This window comes from Sinocyclocheilus grahami, unplaced genomic scaffold, assembly GCF_001515645.1.
Source record: "Sinocyclocheilus grahami isolate Dianchi unplaced genomic scaffold, SAMN03320097.WGS_v1.1 scaffold148.1, whole genome shotgun sequence".
Classification (NCBI taxonomy): Eukaryota; Metazoa; Chordata; class Actinopteri; order Cypriniformes; family Cyprinidae; genus Sinocyclocheilus; species Sinocyclocheilus grahami.
The window spans coordinates 957862-981044 of record NW_015505327.1 but is presented as its reverse complement, the minus strand read 5'-3'; the positions used below and the strand labels follow the sequence as shown (position 1 = coordinate 981044).

The window sequence follows — 23183 nt, the reverse complement described above, 5'->3', positions numbered from 1 at the left end:
TTGCCATATCAATTTGAGCCAGATTCAGACCCCGAGAATATTGAGCAAGAGTATGGGTCAGAACCTTTGCATGCACAGATATTGCTAGACATTAGAATATTAACGTTATTGTTGTTTTAGTTTTTTTTGGCTAAATCACGTTTTAGATAGGATGTCAACAACCGCTTAAAAATAACTGCATTTACAGATAAGTGCATATGTATTATGTTTATTGTTCTTTAATTCTAACAACATGAATTGCCGTGAAACTGTTATACAATTGAATTTATTTATTTATTATTTGTTGCGGCATATACTGTATATGCAAATTCATTCTCTACCAGCAGTAGGCTGTTGGAGTGGTAGATATCGAGGTTTCCCCAGTAACGGCTGTACACAAAGCAGCGCTTCACTCACAAATGTTGCTTTATCAGACATTACATGCAAGATGAAATTAAAATGACATCCAATTTTCTGAAGTCAGTCGGTTTCCTTCAGAAATACAGTGATATAAAAACACCCGCACTCAATGTATGGGAAACACTGTAGTCTCATAATTGAAGTGTAAATTCTGCAGATTACATCATTGTCCAGTATTGTACTGTCTGTCAGCAATTTATTATAAAATCGTTTTCATAATTGTAACATACGTATTTACGTACATAATTATTCAGGTGCATGTGTAATAACTTGCGAAAACTTGACGCTACAGCAGCACTTCTTCGCCGTCTTGTCTGATGCACTCAACCAAGCGTTCTAACCATGACCTCACCCCTCCCCATCCCCCAACCATTCGAATTTCCATAGGTGGGAATTATTTTAAGGATATTCTAATGGGCCGCTTTGTGACATCACAAAACCCGGTAAACAACGCTGTAGTCCAAACGAGTTCTTGAAAAGGGAAGCGGTTGTGGGTTACATTGGTCCTGTGACCCCTGGCAGGGTTACACCTGCAAATACGGCACAAACTGCATTCCGTATAGCTTTTCTTTGATGACTTAAATACGAGCTGATTCCGTATTATATGGAAGGGATGGCAACCCTAGATGTAAAGGGTTTTGTTACAGTCTCATTCTGTTTTGGTTTCGTTTTCAATCTGTTCCCTGTTCTGCTTTGCCTGATTTCTGTTCGCTAGTTAGTTTCTATGGTTTCTAATTGGATTGTGTTTACCTGTTGTTCATTGAGTTTTCTCTATCTCTGTATATTTAAGTCATCAGTTTCCTCTGTTCATTGTTCCACTGTTTTTCCTGAGATTTTGTCATTAAAGACGGTTGTTTTGGATATTCACTCTTCATTATGCGCTTCATTACAACCATTCGTTACAGCAGGGGTCACCAAACTTGGTTCTGGAGGGCCGGTGTCCTGCAGAGTTTAGCTCCAACCAGTGTTAATTTCGTTGACGAATATTTTTGGTCATAATGTTCATCAACGACATTTTTTTCACTGACGACAACGAGACTATAATGAACTAAAACTCTTTTTGAATGACAAAAACTATGACGAAAATATATTGACATTTTCGTCAACGAATAAATACGAAACAAAATGTTAGGGAGGGACGATTTGGGAAGAGATTCATTTAATTTCAGAAAGAATCTGCTGCGTGGTTAGGAGGAGGTTAGATGCGTACATGAACCGGTGGGACATAAGCTAAAATACACTTGCTGCATGTCGCATAAAACGTTCAAAAATGTCAATATGTGGGAGTAAGAGAAGAGCAGACATACAGATAAATCTGACGACGCAAGAGAGAACTCATTTCGGTCCAGTTTTCTGAGTGCAGACACTGAAGCATACACACACAGAAACGCATCTCACAGCGCGCGAGTAGGCCTGCTCTTTCACGTCGCATGAACGGAGAATTACACACAAAATTATGTCGAATTGTCCGTTTTGACGAGTATTCACGTAAACACAGTTGATTACGTCTTAAGTGAACGTAAACAGCAGGGAGATTGTTTATCAGTACATTGCATCCATTGCAGCTGTGCATTCGGTTTTAAAGGGACAGCAGCCTAATTTAGTTGCTATTGTCTGAGTCATTGATGTTAATTAAGCAATGAAAGAAAGACAGAAAATCACTCACTGCTCTTGACTGAAAAACTTTAGTAGCCCTAAAGATTAATCTAAATTTATTTAAAGAATACCATGTTCTTGTTCTTTGAGACGTTGTTTTATTTAATTTTAACACAAAGGCATCTTGTGTGTCACAGCAGATAAATCGGTGTCTATCATGATAAAACCTTAATATCAACCTAAAACCTTAATTTTTAAATTTTAGAGAAATGCTTAATAAATGCATTACACTGTAACTAAACCCATTAGATTTTAGCCGACTAAATTTACTGTAGATTTAGTCGACTAAAATCTTATGATATTTAGTCGACTAAAACTAGACTAAAACTAAAAACAATTCAGGTGACTAAAATATGACTAAAACTAAATGGCATTTTAGTCAAAAGACTATGACTAAAACAAAATTTGCTGTCAAAATTAACACTGACTCCAACTTGCTTCAACACACCTGCCTGGAAGTTTCAAATATACCTAGTAAGAGCTTGATTAGCTGGTTCAGGTGTGTTTGATTAGGGTTGGAGCTAAACTCTGCAGGACACCGGTCCTCCAGGACTGAGTTTGGTGACCCCTGCGTTACAGGGTTAGTAGTAAAATATTTTTAAATAGTCAGTTCTTTTGGAAAATTTGAAATAAAACTATTATCTCAATTGTTTCATTGTTAACTTCATAACCTAAATAGTTTGCTTATTTTATTTATTTATAATTTAATGCTTTATTATTTAATTTAGGTTTGGGTTTTGCTTTTTTATTTTTGCTTTTTTTCTTTCATGAATGTTTATCCTTTTACACTTTTAAATATAAATTAAATATGAATACATTTTAATGACCAAGACACTTTCAAAATCCCAAGGAAAATTAAGTTACTTTTTTCTTTACCAGTGTGTTCTTTATGGGATCTCTCTTGGTTTAACAGCTGTGTGCCTGTATGTGCAGTGAATTTGCTCCAATAATTTTTTGCTTTTGTATGATGTGGAAAGCTTTTGTTCATATCACATCCTCTTCAGTTGAGCATCTGTCGTGCTGTGGTGTTACACAATCATCTGATAAGCGTAGTGTTTTTGTGTGTGTGGTTTGTAAATCAGTCTTTCATTTCTCTGGTTCTCATCACCTCATACACACACTGATTGCTTTCGGACTCCATCCAGTTGCATAATAATGTCACTTAGTCACAGAAACAGTCACATTATTTAACTGCCAAGGATACAGCTCCTGTGTGTATATGTGTGAGGAAGTGTGACTCCTCACAGATTTGGACAGGAGGACAGGAGGTGACGTGTCTCTCAATCCGGACCCTCATCTTGTTCAAACCTGTCACTTTAACAGCTTCTGACTCATACACACACTTGAACTAACTGTCCAGGCAATTACACGGAGAGACAGCATGGTCACAAACCTGCTTAAGTGCTTTTAATGAGAGTAATTTGATTGGTTCCAAGTGCTGCACAAGTACAGAGTGGAGCATTTCACCCCACAGTGATCTTTGAACATTCCCACAATTCAAGAGGAGTGGCTAAATCTCACATTCAAAACCAGAAAGTGTGCTTATAATCAGATCCAGAGAGAATCTGCAGACTTTTTTTTATTAAATTTTTTTTTTTTTTTTATAGTACTATACTCAATCAGATGTGATGAAATATTTAATAAACACACAAGATGCAAGGTGTTTGAATGTATACAACTTTTTGAATGAAAGCTAGAGATCTTTTAACTTGACATGGCTTAAAAACGCAACGCTCATTTGCGAGACGCTGCAGAAGACACGAGACACAAGCGCAATGGTCACGCATGTCTTTCTAGCGTGTGTTTACATAGAAAAACCATGGAAAAGTAGCACATTGTAATGGAAAAACACGTTTAGTGTAAACAGCCCCTAAAAATTTAATTTTTAAGCTGTGGTACAGTTCTTCCAAACACCCTCTGCAGGCCCCCATTCTTCTGTTCTTTATCAGACATCTCCTTATTGCCATAGAGGTCAGTGAGTCCCAAAGCCTTTTGAGAAAGATGGTTTTCTTGATTTGGGTTAAGTTGTTCAAGTGAGTCTTTTACAACCAGAGAGCAAAAGAATGAGCATGCCTCATCAATTTATATTAGAACAGTGCAGCAAAAAGATTTTTATTTTAGTAAAATGACTCTAATTAAAAGACTCCACAACCTCCCTCTGAAGACATATCAGCAACCGAGCGTGCAAAAATCTTTACAGGTATTGCTGATTGGATGAAAAAGTACAGTATGTGCTACCTCCATGTCATAGTGCCTGTCATAAAGAAAAGTGTGAATTTTTTTCCTTTTTTTTTTTCTCACACTACACCAGTGATATCTATCAGGTTGTAGGGTCTTATTTTTTGTCCTAGCTATTACAAGTCATTTTTGTAACCCCCCCACCCCCCCTCACCCTCCCCTTCCCCCCAATTTGCGGTGACATGAATACAATTCCTCACTATATAGAAAATAAATAAATAAATAACAATTAAATAAATACAAAAAAAAACAAAAAAAGCCTTTTACTTTGAAATATATTCTTAAGGAGTATACCCTGCTGCTGCATATATTTTTGTGTGTGTTGTAAGAGCTCAATCCTGCCTTTGTTATCAAAATAGCACAGTCTCAGTGTTGATTATTATTTCTTATCTTCAGAATCCGTGTCTCGTATATCATTTCTAGTTATGTAAGACTGATGTAAGATTTATGCAAGGCTGTCTAACTCGTGAATTACTCTGAGATATTGTCAGACTCTGTTCCCTGTTTTGTGTGTGTTTTGCTCCCCATGTGTTCCTTATGACCATATTTGGTTCTTCCTTTTCCTGTTCCTATTATGTTTATTGATCCCAGGTGTTTCTCGTCATCCCCTCGTCATGTCTTGTGTATTTAAAGTGTTTCCTTTTCTTAGTTCCTCGTCCGGCATTGAATGTTCATCGATTCCTGTGCTACGTGTGTGTTCCTTGGTGTTAAAATAAAGTGAATTATTTCTGGATTCCATCCATCTCCTCGCTCCGACACAGTCGCAGCAATGTGACAGATATTGTGTATGATAGGGGAAGAGTAGAAATTAAATTATACCTGTGGTGAGAAAATAACAAAAATTTAAGGTGATTCAGGAAACAGGATATACAAAAACATTATTCTCATTTCTTAAGCTTAGATTACAGTGATATTTTTTACTCATAAAATCAGAGCACCGATACTCACCCATGAGCTGTATAATCAGTTCCACATCACTATATCTCTTAATTAAGTAGGGATATTATCCAGCACCTTTAATTTCTGAATGGTCAGTGATTGGATCTCTAACCACCAGCTCTCCTTGGATAGGGATTGTTTGCTATCAAATAGTATGAATTTTTTTAATGGCCGATTCCAATATCTTAAAGGTCACGGTGGCTGATATAAGTCGTTACATATTATATAAATATATAATTGCACATTCGTCAACAAATCAGAATAAAGCATTCAGTCACCCTGTAATATAAGTAAGGAATAATTGATGACGGGCCGTTGAATTATTAGAAAATGGCGCACACCTAAGGTGGTGATGCATCCATGACGCGAACCTCAGGGAATGCGTTATTTTCTAAACGGAACTTCGTGGCACAAACAAAATAAAATAATTGGTCATTTTTATCCTATTGTTTGCTATATTTATTTGCTTGGTCGGTGTCTTTGTGGGTTTTACTTCTTATGCTGTTGTAAGCTGTAAGGACCATTAAAAACACTGAAATCATTTGACAAAGTGATATAATTCCTTACATTTTTTATAGCGCTTTTCTGGGTACTCAAAGCACTTTACATAGAAGGGGGGAATCTCCACCACCACCAGTGTGCAGCATCTACCTGGATGATGCGAAGGCAGCCATATTGTGCCAGAACGCCCACCACACACCAGCTTTATTGGTGGAGAGGAGACATAGTGATGAAGCCAATCAGCAGATATGAGGATGGTTAGGAGGCCATGATGGTCAGAGGCCAATGGGCGAATTTAGCCAGGATGCCAGGGTTACACCCCTACTCTTTGTCAAAGGACATCATGGGATTTTTAATGACCACGGAGAGTCAGGACCTCGGTTTAATTCAATTCAATTCAATTCAAGTTTATTTGTATAGCGCTTTTCACGATACAAATCGTTGCAAACCAACTTTACAACAAATTAAGTTTCTACAATATTTAGTGGTAGCTTATCAGTGGTGACTGTCAGTCAATGTACATATGGCAGAAATGTATGGAAAAATCAATTAAAGACGTAATCAAACAGATGATGAACACTATTAACAGCAATTATTAAATGATGCAATCAAACTTATAGCAAAATGTGGTAGTTCTGTATGTTGTTTCAGGGTTGGCATCATCTGAGGTCCTCTGAGGGGTTGGCATCATCTCTTCTCATGTGTTCTGGATCCAGACTGAAGCTTGTGTAAATCCTAGTTACCACGGGATGTCAATCCCATGGCAAAAACAGAGAAACAAATAGAGACATAGTTAGCGTAGCTGCTGTTCCAACCAAGCAAAATTTATTTGTTTAACCCAAACTAAAGAATAATAATGTGCATTTGATCAGATATAACTGCAGTACAAGATTATGAGATGCATTATTTGAATGCTTGGCCAAAGAGATGTGTCTTTAATCTAGATTTAAACAGAGAGAGTGTCTGAACCCCGAACGTTATCAGGAAGGCTATTCCAGAGTTTGGGAGCCAAATGCGAAAAAGCTCTACCTCCTTTAGTGGACTTTGCAATCCTAGGTACTACCAAAAGTCCAGAGATTTGCAACCTTAGGGAGCGTGATGGATTGTAGCATGGTAGAAGACTAGTTAGGTATGCAGCAGCTAACCCATTAAGGGCCTTATAGGCAAGTAATAATATTTTGTAACTGATACGGAACTTAACAGGTAGCCAGAAAATTATTGGTCATCCAATCTTTTACATTTTTAACACACTCTGTTAACTTAGATAATTTAGAAGTTTCAACTGGTCTTGTTGAGATGTATAGTTGAGTATCATCAGCATAACAGTGGGAACTAATCCCGTATTTTCTAATAATATTACCAAGGGGCAACATGTATGTTGAAAATAGCAGAAGACCTAGGACAGATCCTTGTGGCACTCTATATTTTACTGGTGATAATTGAAATGACTCCCCATTTAAATGAACAAAATGGTAGCGATCGGACAGATAGGATCTAAACCATCTTAAAGCCTGCCCTTGAATACCTGTATAGTTTTGTAATCGATCTATGAGTATGTCATGATCTATAGTGTCGAACGCAGCACTAAGATCAAGTAAAACTAACAATGAGATGCAGCCTGGGTCTGACGCAAGAAGCAAGTCATTTCTCTCAACCTTGTCTCCATCGTAGAGGTGGAGGGTTGGCTGTAGTTTGTCGTGAGAGTATCAAAATATCTAAGATTGTGTTCCATGAAGTTGCATCTTGTATTGAAAATGACTAGCAAAACATCAATGGCTGTAATCTTAATTTATCGACCTCCAAAATTTCATTCTGATTTTTTCTCTGAGATTAGTGAGTTACTTACTCTTGTCTGTGCTAGTTATTCATCTGTAATTTTTCTTGGTGATTTTAATATACATGAAAACACTGTACAATGCAATGAATTGATGTCTGTTCTGGACTGTTTCAGTCTAACTCAACATGTAACTTTTGCTACTCACTCCAGGGGTAATATATTGGATCTTATATGTACATCTGGCTTATATAATATTCTTGTTAGTGGAACTGATTTTGCTTTTTCAGATCACAAACTACTAAACTTCAGTTTTAGTTTTCCAATTTTTACATTGCCTGTGAAAAAAATGCTCACTTATCGTAAAATCAGTTCTGTGGATCCATCTGCGGGTGTGACGGAGCAGATAAGGAAAAAAAGAAAGCATGGGAGTTTTTTTCCCCCCAAACCCCTAAATAATAAAAACATCATTATTAATATCTGAGAATACTGCTGTCTTCAGAATATGATTATCACATATCCAGTTGAAATCAGTCCTTGTTTGATCATGGGACTACATTTAAGGCTAGTGCACCTTTCTACAGGAGTCAAAATGTCTTCAGCACTATATTTAACAGAAATAAATGACATTCGTTACATTTAAAGTCTCCGATACAAGTTTATTTTGGTATCTATAATGGTACATTTCATCTGGTTTGGGTTGTAATAAAATATTTTAAACACTACTGCAGACTACTTTGAATTAAATATATCATAATTGAATCATTTTAATTGATTGGGCACATGAAACAATTTTTAACGGATACAAAACAGGACTGTGAGGGACTGACTCAAAGTCTTTACGCCGACATGCACTGTATAAAGATCCTATTTTTCCATTTTCACAACTCACACCTTTCCAAGCTGTTTACTGGAGGACACACACAGGACAGGTGAGCTGGAGACCCGTGCCGTCTGCAGGTGAGAGTGTTTCCCTGCCGAGGCTCCAGCATCCCCTAAAGCGTTTGGCATCATAATCATGATAAATCTTAAATGTCATTCAAATAATGTTCAATAAAACCCTGTTATGACTCTGTCCACACTGCCATGTAAAAGTCCTTTAATCCGTTCAAAAACAACACAGGTGAAGATGTTTCTTGTAATTTAGTTCCTATAGGTAAGTGTGTGTCCTCAAAACACTTTTTAAAAAGTTAACAGAGAAATTACAGATTTTTCAAAACAGACATATGTGACCCTGGAGCACAAAACCAGTCATTTTTACATCATCTGAAAGCTGAATAAATAAGCTTTCCATTGGTTTGTTAAGATAGTGACCCAGTCGAAGAAAAAACTAAAGTATATCAGATAAAACCCTCAACTTCCGGTGTGAGAACGCAGGCACGCTTGTGCAGCCGCTTCACGCTGGTACCTGTTTGTTTGTTTGTTTATTTGCTGATACGTTTTTGGATATGTTTCTGCTGGGATTCGACAGATCTGGATTACTTGGATTATTTTCTGGACTACTTTCTTCACTCAATAAGATTTGGATGACTGACCTGGCCTTTTTCGTGATCCTGTCACACTGATCGGCTGCGAGCCCTCTCCATTCCTTTCCATATCCTCCTCGACATCTGATACAGTGAGTCTCCACTCTCTTTATCATTTTGTGGTGTCAATCCTCGGTATGGTCGGGTAGCCTTCCCTTCTGTGAATTGTGTGGATAGTGGATTCGATACGGTTCTGGCTAACGTAGTTAAACCGATAAGTTGTTGTGTGGGCCCCATTGGTTTTGGTCATGTCGACGCGTAACCATTTGCAGGTTTTGTTCTTTGGTCTTTTTGTGCTGTTTTTGGCTGACGTCAATAAAGTGACTTCTCCTGAGATGGCTTTGCAATTTTCTTCTGCTCAACTTAGAACTTTAAAAGGATCTCTCCGCTTGGCTCCGGACACTTATAAATGGTGTGAACAACTTGGAATTTTACGCCGACCCCTCTACATACACCGTTCACGGAAGAAACTTCGGACTTATCACTGCTCGTCTTCAATTAGTATTTCGGTTATCTGAACTAACACCCGTGCTTTTAGAAAAACACAACAGGAAAATTGTGTAATCAACTTTGGAAATCTAAGACCATTACGGTTTGATCATGTCCTTGGAAACTGCAATATTGTATCTTCAGATATTCGATGTGCGCTATTGAACACTCGCTCTTTAACTGATAAAGCATCTGTGCTAAATGACATTATCATTGACGCAAACCTGGACATGCTACTTTTGATGGAACCCTGGCAGGTGCCCAATGACTTTTTAAATTTAAACCTCTTAACACCACCTGAGTACATCTATTTCTCTCAACCTCGTCTCCATCATAGAGGTGGGGGGTTGGCTTTGTCGCGAGAGTATCAAAATATCTAAGATTGAGTTCCATGAAGTTGCATCTTTTGAATATCTTGTATTGAAAATGACTAGCAAAACGTCAATGGCTGTAATCTTAAATTATCAACCTCCAAAATTTCATTCAGATTTTTTCTCTGAGATTAGTGAGTTACTTACTCTTGTCTGTGCTAGTTATTCATCTGTAATTTTTCTTGGTGATTTTAATATACATGAAAACACTGTACAATGCAATGAATTGATGTCTGTTCTGGACTGTTTCAGTCTAACTCAACATGTAACTTTTGCTACTCACTCCAGGGGTAATATATTGGATCTTATATGTACATCTGGCTTATATAATATTCTTGTTAGTGGAACTGATTTTGCTTTTTCAGATCACAAACTACTAAACTTCAGTTTTAGTTTTCCAATTTTTACATTGCCTGTGAAAAAAATGCTCACTTATCGTAAAATCAGTTCTGTGGATCCATCTGCTTTTTCTGATTCAATAAGGGTTTCTACCTTGTCAGATTGTTTATTATCCAACTGTCCATCAGAAATATGCACCATCTTTAATAATACCATTTCCCAAATACTTGAGAAACATGCTCCTGTTAAAACTAGACTGGTTCCATCTGCACATGTTTCACCTTGGTTCACTCCGGAACTTCGAGCAGTGAAAGCTATGGGACGTCGCTTGGAAAGACTGTACAGAAAAACAGGTCTCACTGTGCACTCATTGGCCTTGAAAGAACATTTGCTCAATTACCGTACTGCCCTCAATGCTGCAAGATCCTCATATGTCTCTTCTACTATCAAGAATTCCATGTGCAGGCCCAAATCTGTGTTTGCTATGGTCAACTCACTAACCCTCCTCAACATGTTATTTCTGGCTCTGAGGTGCTTGTGAATAACTTTTCTCATTACTTTTCAGACAAATTGAAGTCTATCACTGAATCCATTTCCAAAGACACCCCTCATACAACTGACTCAAATGTTCACTTGATGTCAGCTGACTCGGCTCACACAACATACTCTCTTTCTGCTTTTACTCTCACTACTTCTGCTGCCATAAGTGATCTAATTGTGAAATCCTGCCAGATTGATCCTTCACCTACTGTTTTGATTAAGATGTGTGTTCCTGAGGTTGAACCTTTCATAACACATATGATTAACTGTAGTATAGCATCTGCCATTGTTCCAGCAGAATAAAAAATGGCTGCGTTGACCCCCATACTTAAAAAACTGGTTCTTGACCATCTAGATATGAACAATTATAGGCCAATCTCAAATGTACCATTCTTAAGTAAAATTATTGAAAAAGTTGTGGCTTCACAGTTGAGATCTTACTTAAATGCTAATGGCCTTTTTGAACCTTTTCGGTCAGGATTTCATTCATCACATAGCACTGACGTTGCTCTTCTTCGTGTGGTTAATGACATTCTTCTGTCCATGGATTCTGGGTTAATAAACATCTTGATTCTTCTTGATCTAAGCTCTGCATTTGACACGGTCTGCCATGAAATACTCATCTCTAGCCTTTCTGATATCGGTATCACTGGTTCAGCTCTTTCCTGGCTCATTTCCTACATCAGTGACAGAAAATATGATCTCACCATACAAGGGTATAAATCTACCACTGCTCCAGTTTCACAGGGTGTTCCTCAAGGTTCAGTTCTTGGTCCACTTCTGTTTATCATTTATATATATCCACTTGGTGACATCATATGCATGCATGGACTTCAATTTCATTGCTATGCTGATGACATTCAAATTTACCTAACCACCAGATAGGTCATCACTGCCTGACTCACTTACTGCATGCATCAGGGATATTAAGCATTGGATGTCCTTGAATTTCCTTAAACTAAATAATAACAAAACTGAAATATTGATGATTGGCTCTGCTACCTCAGTCAGTATCACTGGTTCAGCTCTTTCCTGGCTCATTTCCTACATCAGTGACAGAAAATATGATCTCACCATACAAGGGTATAAATCTACCACTGCTCCAGTTTCACAGGGTGTTCCTCAAGGTTCAGTTCTTGGTCCACTTCTGTTTATCATTTATATATATCCACTTGGTGACATCATATGCATGCATGGACTTCAATTTCATTGCTATGCTGATGACATTCAAATTTACCTAACCACCAGATAGGTCATCACTGCCTGACTCACTTACTGCATGCATCAGGGATATTAAGCATTGGATGTCCTTGAATTTCCTTAAACTAAATAATAACAAAACTGAAATATTGATGATTGGCTCTGCTACCTCAGTCAAAAGGATTGACCTGTCCTTTGAAATTGACGGGGTTCATGTTAAGCCTGCTTCATCTGTCCGTAATCTTGGTGTCTTATTTGACTCATCTCTATCTTTTGCCTCTCATATTTCTTCTGTTGTTAAAACCTCTTTTTTCCATCTTCGTAATATTGCACGTCTTCGATCTTCTCTAACTCTAGCTGATGCTGAAATCTTAATTCATGCATTAATCACATCACGTCTGGATTATTGCAATGCTCTACTTCTTGGTCTGCCTAAAAAACGTATTGCAAGGTTACAGTACATTCAAAATTCTGCAGCAAGGGTCCTCACCTCCACCAGGCGTTCTGCTCACATTACTCCTTTACTGCATGATCTTCACTGGCTACCTGTGGCATCACGTATTCACTTTAAGATATTACTTCTCATGTTTAAGGCAATAAATGGTCTTGTGCCTCCATATCTGTCTGACCTACTGTACTCCTATTCTCCTGCCCGGTCTCTCAGATCATCTGAGCTTGGTCTTTTGTCCATTCCTCGTTTTCGGCTGTCCACTGTAGATGGTAGGTCATTTAGTGTTAATGCTCCGAAATTATGGAATTCGCTACCGCTTACACTTCGTAATATACCATATTTGTCTACATTCAAGACTCAGCTAAAAACGTAACTTTTTAATATGTATTTTCGATAATGTGGCTATATGTGGCCTTATGTGTTTTGTATTGTGTGTATATGGGTGTGCAAATGTTTTGTTTAGCACTATGTAAAGTAACCTTGAGCTATGGAAAGGCACTATATAAATAAAACTTCTTATTATTATTATGTCTACTCTACCAGGATCAGGAAACGTCCTCCATAAAATGTGCTGGACACATCCGAATATTTGGGTTGACGTGTTCTGGAACAGTGTTGTAAATACAACTTAACCACTTATTTCTAGTCGTGTCCTCTTTTGGAAGACCAAACAAAGTAGTTTCTCTTTCACAATGAAAAACACAGTGGCCTAGCGTGAGGGGAAGCCCCGGCTTAGCGTGCGCTGAGGCCGGGATAGAGTGAGCGGAGGCCGGGCTAGCATGAGCTGAGGCGGTGGGGTCGAGAACGGCGCGGGGCTGAACTCCCCTTCGTCCACGGTGAAAGTTGATGTATTCCCTCAGCGACCAGCACAGATCAGCTCTAGGCATGACAAAGCAGATATCGTCCTCTTTTGGAAGACCAAACAAAGTAGTTTCACTTTCACAACGAAGCACACAGCGTCTTCACGACATGGCTGCAGCTTCCACAATACTACAGTGAGAATAAAAGTTACGCCTTCTTTCTTTGCGTGAACATTTGGGCGGCGTTATGCAAAGCTTCCCACATAGCGAGGTAGATATGTGGGGGCGTGTTAGAATGAGCCGTTTTAGGTAGGTGTGGCTGACTCTGAACTTTTATAAAGAATATCTCTTTGGATTTGAGACTTTAGTCTTTGCAACTTTACAGATCTTCTTTATGCACCAAGAGCTTGTAACACTCCAAAGAGAAAGGAAAAATTGAAATCGCATCATATGACCCCTTTAAGAAAACTTACAGTAGCAGATTCAGAATAAGCGCCAGATTGTCATAGCAAAGTCGGAAATGACCCAATTTTTTTTTTATAAATAGCCTTTGCACAGCCAGCCTGGTAGTCTACTCTTCTAGGTTCACAAAACTGTCGTCCACAAAATGCGTTGCACAAATTCGAACATCTGGGTTGTGCTGTTCTGTTGTAAATAAATCTTAACCAATGATTCCTCATTGCATCTACTTTCAGAAGGCCAAATAAAGTGCTTTTGCTTTCGCACAGAAACACACAGCATCTCCCTGACATGGCTGCATCAACACTACTGTGGTTCCTGAAACCACGCCGCCTTTCTTTGCATGAACATTTGGGCGGCATTACGCAAATATTTCCACATCGTGATGTAGAGATGTGGGGGCGTGTTTGAATGAGGTGTTTTAGCTCGGTCTGGATCAACCTTCTCTTTTAGATAGAATACATCATTTTGTGGGAGACTTTGAGCTTTGTAGCTCTGCAGATCTTATACAAGCACAAATAGCTACATAACACATTAAAGAAAAGGAAAAACAGAAATTGCATCATATGACCCCTTTAAGCATAAGTATTTCAAATGAGTTAAACCTGTATCCTGTCTTCTGAGTAACATTGAGAATATCACTATATATTGTTGCAACACCGCCACCACGACCAGTCTGACGGGGCTCATGCTTATAACAGTAGCTTGGTGGAGTAGACTCATTTAGACCAATATAATCATTTGGTTTTAGCCAGGTTTCAGTCAAGCAGAGTACATCAAAACTATTATCTGTTATCATTTCATTTACAATAACTGCTTTGGGTGAGAGTGATCTAATGTTTAGGAGCCCAAACTTTAAAAATATTTTTTGTTCATTTATTTTATAATTTTCTGGTTTAATCACGATCCGATTTTTTCTAGAGCCTGCATTAAATTTATATTTTGACCTCACTATTCGGGGAACAGACAAAGTCTTTATACGGTTTAACGACTCATCCGAAAGATGGTGCTTTTTTTTGTCAGCATAGTGTCCCCGTCACTACACTGGGGCGTTAGGACCCACACAGACCACAGGGTGAGCACCCTCTGCTGGCCTCACTAACACCTCTTCCAGATATGGACATGTAATGCGGTCAAAACCTGCCTGGAACTACTTTATAGTATTTTTGTAACGAATCAGCTCATGAGGAAATATGAATAATTATCTACACCTGAGGGAAACGTCAGATTCTTAGTTCAAACATACCTTGGTAAAAAGGTGCAACTGATACCTAATAACCAATGACCTGAAGGATCATGTGTGTTCATTCAAAGAAAGGTTTTCCTATTAATTAATTAGCAAAGAAAAGTCCTTCCCTTGTGGATTTTCCTTATGGGCAAGGAAGCGATTTTCTTCACCTTAATTCCAGGAGGTCATAAATGTATCGGGTGTCAGGGTTGCCATGGAACCAGGGGCCTGTTTGGCTTCCTGGGGTGTTACAGAGTATTTGTTAAATCTAGCTAACAAAATATATATTGTGTGTTTGAGTGGTCCAGACGCTACATTTTTCACAAATAAAGATGTAGGCATGAGGGCACCTGAGTGTGATATTGCTTTTATACAACAGCTCTATAAACAAGAAGTTAATATAGATTAGTTTACATTTTAGCTACAATATGGACAGTTATATTGTTTATTGTTGCTCTGTCAGTGAAAATAATTCCAAAAGAAGCCAAAGCAGGTTCAACTGCTGTGTCTCTCTGAGCATCACACAGATGGCAACCTGTGTGGAATACTGGGAACACAGGCAAGCAGTGATACAAACTCCAGTATAGTAAGTCAAGACTCCCGGAATGCCAGTTGTTCAATCTAATTAGAGGGCCGACATTGAAGGGTGATGGATTCTCTAGTCGGTGTAACCCCTTGTAATGGTAGCTTGCAGTGATTGTATGCAAGATGCTTAATGGATGGCATAATAAAGTAGTTCTTCACACAGGAGTGTGTTAAGGACAAAACCTGAAAATGGTTAACTGTGGATAAGCAGAATAATTGTCTCTGGAGTGGACCACTGAATTTATTACACATCTGATATTACAAGTAATGAAAAGGCCTACCACTAAATGATGGGGTAATGTGATATCTCCACATCATCTTGTTTGTTTTATTTGTGTGCCAGATGGAAGACTGCATTTGGTCTTCCAAGAATGGGCATGTCTGACTTGGAAGCTGAAGGACTTCTGGTCCTCTTTACTCAGCTTGATTGTGAGATATTCTGCACACACATTTGTCCTGTCATGGTGGGGGCTTTCCATAGATTTCTATTGTTTTAAGCTTGAGCTAATGACATTTTCTCTCCCCTAACACTCACAAAACATTTTTACATTTTCATTAGGACATTATGTTTGCTATACACTTTTGTGTGTGTTTCCTGCTGGAGCAACATTGTAGGTGATTTTCATGATTTGCTATCCTTGTGGAGGTATCTGGTACACTCAGTCTAAGCAAAATTTACACGCACTCATACACCAGTCTACTGACCTGTAGTGTATGTCAGGACATGAGGCTGTGATATAAACAGCTCTAAACACAATACCTTCACACTCTCCCAAACACCATCTCTCACTCACTCAGAGTTTTGTAAAACCACACACACACACACAATGGCAGAGGATTCCCAAATCCAGGTGTGAAAAACTTGTTGCCTCTTTCCCAAAAAGACTCATGGCTGTATTCGATCAAAAGGGTGCTTCTACTAAATACTGAGCAAAGGGTCTGAATACTTAGGACCATGTGATATTTCAGTTTTTCTTTTTTAATAAATCTGCAAAAATGTCAACAATTCTGTGTTTTTCTGTCAATATGGTGTGCTGTGTGTACATTAATGAGGAAAAAAAATTAACTTAAATGATTTTAGCAAATGGCTGCAATATAACAAAGAGTGAAAAATTTAAGGGGGTCTGAATACTTTCCGTACCCACTGTATATACTTACACCAGCTGGAGAGGACAGTGAAAGAATGAGGCGTGTTTCACACTGCATCATTTTCTCTTTCCCACACAATCAGCAGATACAATTCCTGCCTGCTCTGTGATTATCAAATTTCTATTGTTTTATTCCATTGTTATAAAGCTTGTGGTTCTGCTGTGATAGTGAGCCACACCAGTGAAGCATAAACGTTATATTAAACAAATGTTCTTTGGCAAAATTAGAAAAATAAATGAACAAAATAAGAGTAATATAAACATAATGATAGAGAGATCTATCATTGAAGTGAATAAGTCTTAACGTATGAGTATTTATGAAACTATTTCCTATAGTTTAAACTTTTATTTTTTGTCCTGATTTACAGTCACTTCCAAAACCCTTCTCTTCTTATCCATTCTCTGTTCTCACACACACACACACACACACACACCAGCAGCACAAACAGTCATGAATGGAGAGTAAATAAAGCTCTAAATGTATTATTAAAGCTGTGACAGAAACTCAGTCGTTCAGCCAGGAAACATAATGAGTCAATATTCGAATCCATATTTTCTGACCTTTCTCTTCTCATATAACTTCATCTAGAAGATGGCTGTTACTGTTTAGTGAGCTTATTTTAAGTGCAAGTCCTCACAGACATTAACTTAGTGCAGGTTGGGGATGTATGTATGGACACCAGTTTTTGCCATGGCCAATTTAGTCCCCACCAGTTTATGTAGCTTACGGCAGAGGTGGATTGGAATCACTGAGCAAGAATTTCCTTTTGTTCATGTGTGTTATAATTTGTGGTAATCTGGTACTGGAGTATTTATTTATTATTGTTACTCTGCAGCTCACTATCCATTTTACTGAAATCAAAAATATACATATTTATTAAAACTGTAAAAAATCATTTAAATTTTGGTACAGTTTCTTATTTTATTCTTCAGCCAAGTGTGCACATCAATACAAATAATCTTGAAAATAGCCATACAATAGCAGATTTTCTGTACTGTTGACTTTAAAGTACATTAATTTGTAAGGGTTGATGATTTTCAATCTGTTTTAATGTTCATTTTTATATTTTATCTGGAGTTCTCAGATATTTTGAGATCTGTGCTGACACATTCCTTCATTAATGTTCTTACTGGATGTCATTGTCATCTAATATCCTCTCTCTTCCAGGCCCGCTATAAGCAGAGTTTGGACCCTACAGTTGATGAGGTGAAGAAGTTGTGTACTTCACTGCGGAGAAATGCCAAAGAGGAACGTGTTCTCTTTCATTATAATGGCCATGGGGTGCCTCGACCCACTGTCAATGGAGAGATCTGGGTCTTCAACAAGGTAAGGTAAAAAGAACAAGAAAAAATGGGTGTAAAGCTTATCCATCATTCTCATTTTAGTGAGCAGTGCTGAATAATAAACTGTTTTCAATCTCTCCACACAGCAGTTACCAGCAGTAGTTTGTTTACACTTTTACTTCCCTTAAGTTCTTAAATTAAAATGAATTGAATTAGTTTTGGGCATGAACTGAGTTGAGTTGTCAAAAAGAATATATTTCTTGCTCTTGCTCTTTCAGAACTACACACAGTACATCCCTCTCTCCATCTACGACTTACAGACGTGGATGGGAAGTCCCTCCATCTTCGTGTATGACTGCTCTAACGCAGGGATCATTGTCAAGTCATTCAAACAGTTTGCATTGCAGAGGGAGCAGGAGTTGGAGGTGTGTGATATTTTACACACACACACACTCACACACACACACACACACGCACGCACACACAAACACTCACTCATGTGCACACCGTCATGGTCAAATGTCAAACTGATGTGTTATTTATATCAGAGAAAATCATAAAGCGTGAAAACTATTTACTGAGAACACTCAATCAAGAGATGGAGATAAAATATTTATTCAAGATGATACATATCTGAACATTTAATGTCTTGATGTGTTTTAGATGTTTTAGTAGTCAATGTTAAAGGTATAGTTTGCACGTCTCTTCTGTGGACCACAAAAGGAGATATTTTGCAGAGTGTTCAAGCTGCACTTTTCCATTAAATGGGAGTGGGTGATGATAATATCTCTCAGCTTAAAAAAGGATCAAACATTCCCTTTTCAGTACCATAAAAATAGTTCATACAATTTGTGTACTATGGTCCAAGTCTTCTGAAGATTTATGTGAGTAATAGACCACAATGTAAGTTTTTATTGAAATCTGGCACATAATAATAGATCACAAGAGGGTGTGTGAATGATTCATTTTTGGGTGAACTATTCCTGTAATAGTGCAATGTTTTTAAAAAATTACATCAGAATTGTAGAATTTCCTCCGCTTCTCAGACCTGTCAATCACAGAAAAGCTCAATCCCCAGAACTCTCAAAATGGCAAAAAATAAATAAAATCAATAGAACACTCAAAGGTTTTTGTTGAACTCACTCATCCACAGACAGTTATGGAGTTGCCATGTTTTTCATAAGTTGATTGCAGAATTCCCATATACAGTATACTGCTTACATGCAAAATCAGAGGAAGAAAGGTCATTTACTTAGAGAGCCAGACATACAGACAGGTTCACTCATGTCTGGACACCATAGACAGAAAACAGAAAAGAAAATGCCTTTTGGTTTGAGCATAACATTCTTTGAGCACGATCTGAGCATCTCTTTCTGCAGGGTCAGAGAGAATCAAGCCTGTCCTAAATTTAAAAAACACTGTTGTTGTCACGTTTGCACTACAGTGAGGAGTGCAGAGCGAGGAACGAAAGAGACGAGGAGTACATTAATCGAGAGAATTTTAATGTCATCAAGGAAAACTCACGTAGCACTAGGACGAACATTCAATACCGGACAACCAACTCAGAAAAGGAAACGCTTTAAATACCCGACATGACGAGGGGATGACGAGAAACACCTGGGATCGATAAACATAATGGGAACAGGAAACAGGAAGGACCAAATAAGGGCATAATGATACAAGAGGGAAAACAAGGAACACATGGGAAGGAAAACAACAAAACGGGAACACAAGTCTGACATTACTGGGGGTGGGTGCTCTGGAAGCTCCTCAGGATAGGCCTACTCGGGATGGCAGGCCTCCATGGTGGTACCCGTTCGGGGACCCATGGCGAATCAGGCAGTTTGGGCCCCCATGGCGGAGCAGGCAGACTAGGAAGCCAATGGTGATCAGTCAGACTAGGAAGCCATGATGGATTGGAGCCTTCTCTGGGCTGAACTCGGGGACAGGAGCCCTTACTGGGCTAAACTCGGGGACAGGAGCCCTCACTGGGCTAAACTCGGGAGCTTAATGGGGGTTCTGGAAAGCTCCCTGGGCTTAACTGGGTTTCAGGAGCCCTTCCTGGGCTTAATGGGGGTTCTGGAACCCTCCCTGGGCTCAACGGGGGATCAGGAGCCCTCCCTGGGCTTAACTGGGGATCAGGAGCCCTCACTGGGCCAAACTCAGTGACAGGAGCCCTCAATGGACTAAACTCAGGGACAGGAGCCCTCACTGGGCTAAACTCGGGAACTGGAGCCCTCCGTGGACTATACTCGGGAACTAGAGCCCTCCGTGGGCTATACTCATGAACAGGAGCCCACTCTGGGTTGGATTCGGGTACTGGGAAGCGCTTACGAGGAGCTGGCACTGGAGGGTGCTCTGGAGGAGCAGGCACAGCAAGGTGCTTTCAAGGAGCTGGCACTGGAGCAAACTCGGGCTGGAGCCGACACTGGAGCGAGCCTAGGGACTAGGACCAACCGCCTTCTCCTCCTTAGATTCCCCTCTGAGTTCGGGGTGAAAGGCGTGGTTGGCTGACTTGACACTGGAGCAGCCGGCGGGCTGGAGTGAGCGGCGACTTCCATGCCGCGGGGGGAAAAACCAGGAAAACAAAAGACTTTTCAAAAACGAAAAACAAACACGGGGAGAAGGGGCTCCGCTTACTGTCTGGGTCTGGTATTCTGTCACGGTCGCACTACAGTGAGGAGTGCAGAGCAAGGAATGAAAGAGACGAGGAGTACATTAATCGAGAGAATTTTAATGACATCAAGGAAACAAGGAAAACTCACGTAGCACTAGGATGAACATTCAATACCGGACAACCAACTCAGATAAGGAAATGCTTTAAATACACGACATGACGAGAAACACCTGGGATCAATAAACATAATGGGAACAGGAAACAGGAAGGACCAAATAAGGGCATAATGATACAAGAGGGAAAACAAGGAACACATGGGAAGGAGAAAACAACAAAACGGAAACACAAGTCTAACAGTTGTCTGCTTAGGGATGATGTTTAGATTGTTTTGCTCCAACTCCCTCTATTTTCTCTTTTCAGAATGAATATTTGATATGATTTTTAGGTTAGCTGTGGGGTTGTCCCTATTCTTCTTTCTCTTCTCCTGTTTTTACTCCTCTTTTCAGCAGTAATCACAATCCACAATCACTGCAAGACATTAAATTATTTTAGGCAAGTTTGAGATTATATCAAGTAAAGAGTTACAGTGGTGTGAAAAGGTTTTTGCCCCCTTCCTATTTTTTTTTTTTTTTTGCATATTTGTCACAAAATATTCAGATCATCAAACTAATTTTAATATTACACAAAGATAATGCAAGTAAATACAAAATGCAGTTTTAAAATAATGATTTCATTTATTAAGGGAAAAAAGCTGTCCAAACCTACATGGCCCTACGTGAAATTGCCCCCTCCTGTTAAATCATGAAAGAACTGCAATTAACCACATTATTTAAGAAAGCGGAGTTAAATTTCACTAGCCACATCCAGGCCTGATTACTGCCAGACCTGTTGAATCAAGAACTCACTTAAATAGAACCTGTCTGACAAAGTGAAGCAAGCTTAAAGAGCAACACATCATGCCGCGATCTAAAGAAATTCAAGAACAGATGAGAATCAAAACATTTGACATGTATCAGTCTGGAAAGGATTATAAAGCCATTTCTTGCCTCAATTAAGGTCAGTGTTCATGATTCAACAATAAGAAAGAGACTGGGCAAAAACGGCATCCGTGGGAGAGTTCCAAGGCAAAAACCACTGCTGACCAAAAAGAACACAAAGGCTCGTCTCACATTTGCCAAAAAATATCTTGATTATCCCCAAGACTTTTGGGCAAATATTCTGTGGACTGATGAGACAAACGTTGAACTTTTTGGAAGGTGTGTGTCCCGTTACATCTGGCGTAAATCCAACACAGCATTTCATAAAAAGAACATCATAGCAACAGTCAAACATGGTGGTGGTAGTGTGATGGTCTGGGGCTGCTTTGCAGCTTCAGGACCTGGACGACTTGCCATAATTGACGGAACCATGAATTCTGCACTCTATCAGAAAATCCTGAAGGAGAATGTCCGGCCATCAGTTTGTGACCTCAAGCTCAAGCGCACTTGGGTTATGTAGCAGGACAATGATCCCAAACACACCAGCAAGTCCACCTCTGAATGGCTCAAGAAAAACTAAATTAAGGTTTTGGAGTGGCCAAATCAAAGTCCGGACTTAAATCCGATTGAGATGCTTAAACAGTCCATTCATGCTCGAAAACCCTCCAATGTGGCTGAATTAAAACAATTCTGCAAAGAAGAGTGGGCCAAAATTCCTCCACAGCGATATGAAAGACTCATTGCCAGTTATCGCAAAAACTTGATTGCAGTTGTTGCTGCAAAGTGTGGCACAACCAGTTATTAGATTTAGGGGGCAATTACTTTTTCACGTAGGGCCAGGCAGGTTTGGACAGCTTTTTTCCCTTAATAAAAGAAATCATTTAAAAACTGCATTTTTCATTTACTTGCATTATCTTTGTGTAATATTAAAATTTGTTTGATGATCTGAATCTTTTAAGTGTGACAAATATGCAAAAAATAAAAAAAAAACAGGAGGGGGGCAAAAACCTTTTCACACCACTATATAAGATGGTGATAGTGTGTATTTTTAATTCAGATTCTGTGATTTTTTTTTTTTTTTTGGTGTGTTTCAAAGAATACAGTTGAAGATTTGTTTTAAGGCAGTGTTGTGGATCAGACATCCCTCTTAGAAAATAAGAGATATGAATGGATGGTGGAAAATCCAACATCGGAGGGAAAACTGTTTGTCATTCTGAACCAGAATGATGAAACATCCAGATATGCAGATCTGTTACTTAACCAAACATCATCTCTCTATCTTTCAACTTATAACTCTCTCTCTATCTCTGTCTTTCTTTTTTTATTCAAATTATGCTATTGGCATGATTGTTCTGCATACACAACCATGCAAAGCATTGATACAAACAAACACAAAAAGAAAAGAAAATATAATAACATTATAAAAAATACAATAGTGATGTTTATGAAATAATTTTAATAAACAATTAACAATAATTTTAATAAATAATTTCATAAACAGTCATAATAATGTAAAAATAAAATGTATTTATTATTTATTTTAAAAATAAAATTCTTTGTAAAAATATTATTCTCTCTTTCACTTCCTTAGTGCAAACTGCTGGACTGAAGTGATATGATTGGGGTCAGTTTAAACTGCAGTGTTGAATTATTGGTAATAAG

The 23183-nt window shown here is 38.6% G+C and overlaps 1 protein-coding gene across 3 annotated transcripts in view; it reads left to right on the top strand.

The window, feature by feature from the left end:
- Positions 1-23183, top strand: part of rptor (regulatory associated protein of MTOR, complex 1) — a 304659-nt gene that overhangs the window by 146344 nt on the left and 135132 nt on the right. For all 3 annotated transcript variants that reach the window (XM_016281200.1, XM_016281199.1, XM_016281198.1), the window contains exons 5-6: positions 17812-17970; positions 18206-18352. In XM_016281200.1, coding sequence (XP_016136686.1) covers positions 17812-17970; positions 18206-18352 — 306 coding nt within the window. The remainder of the gene's footprint in view (positions 1-17811; positions 17971-18205; positions 18353-23183) is intronic.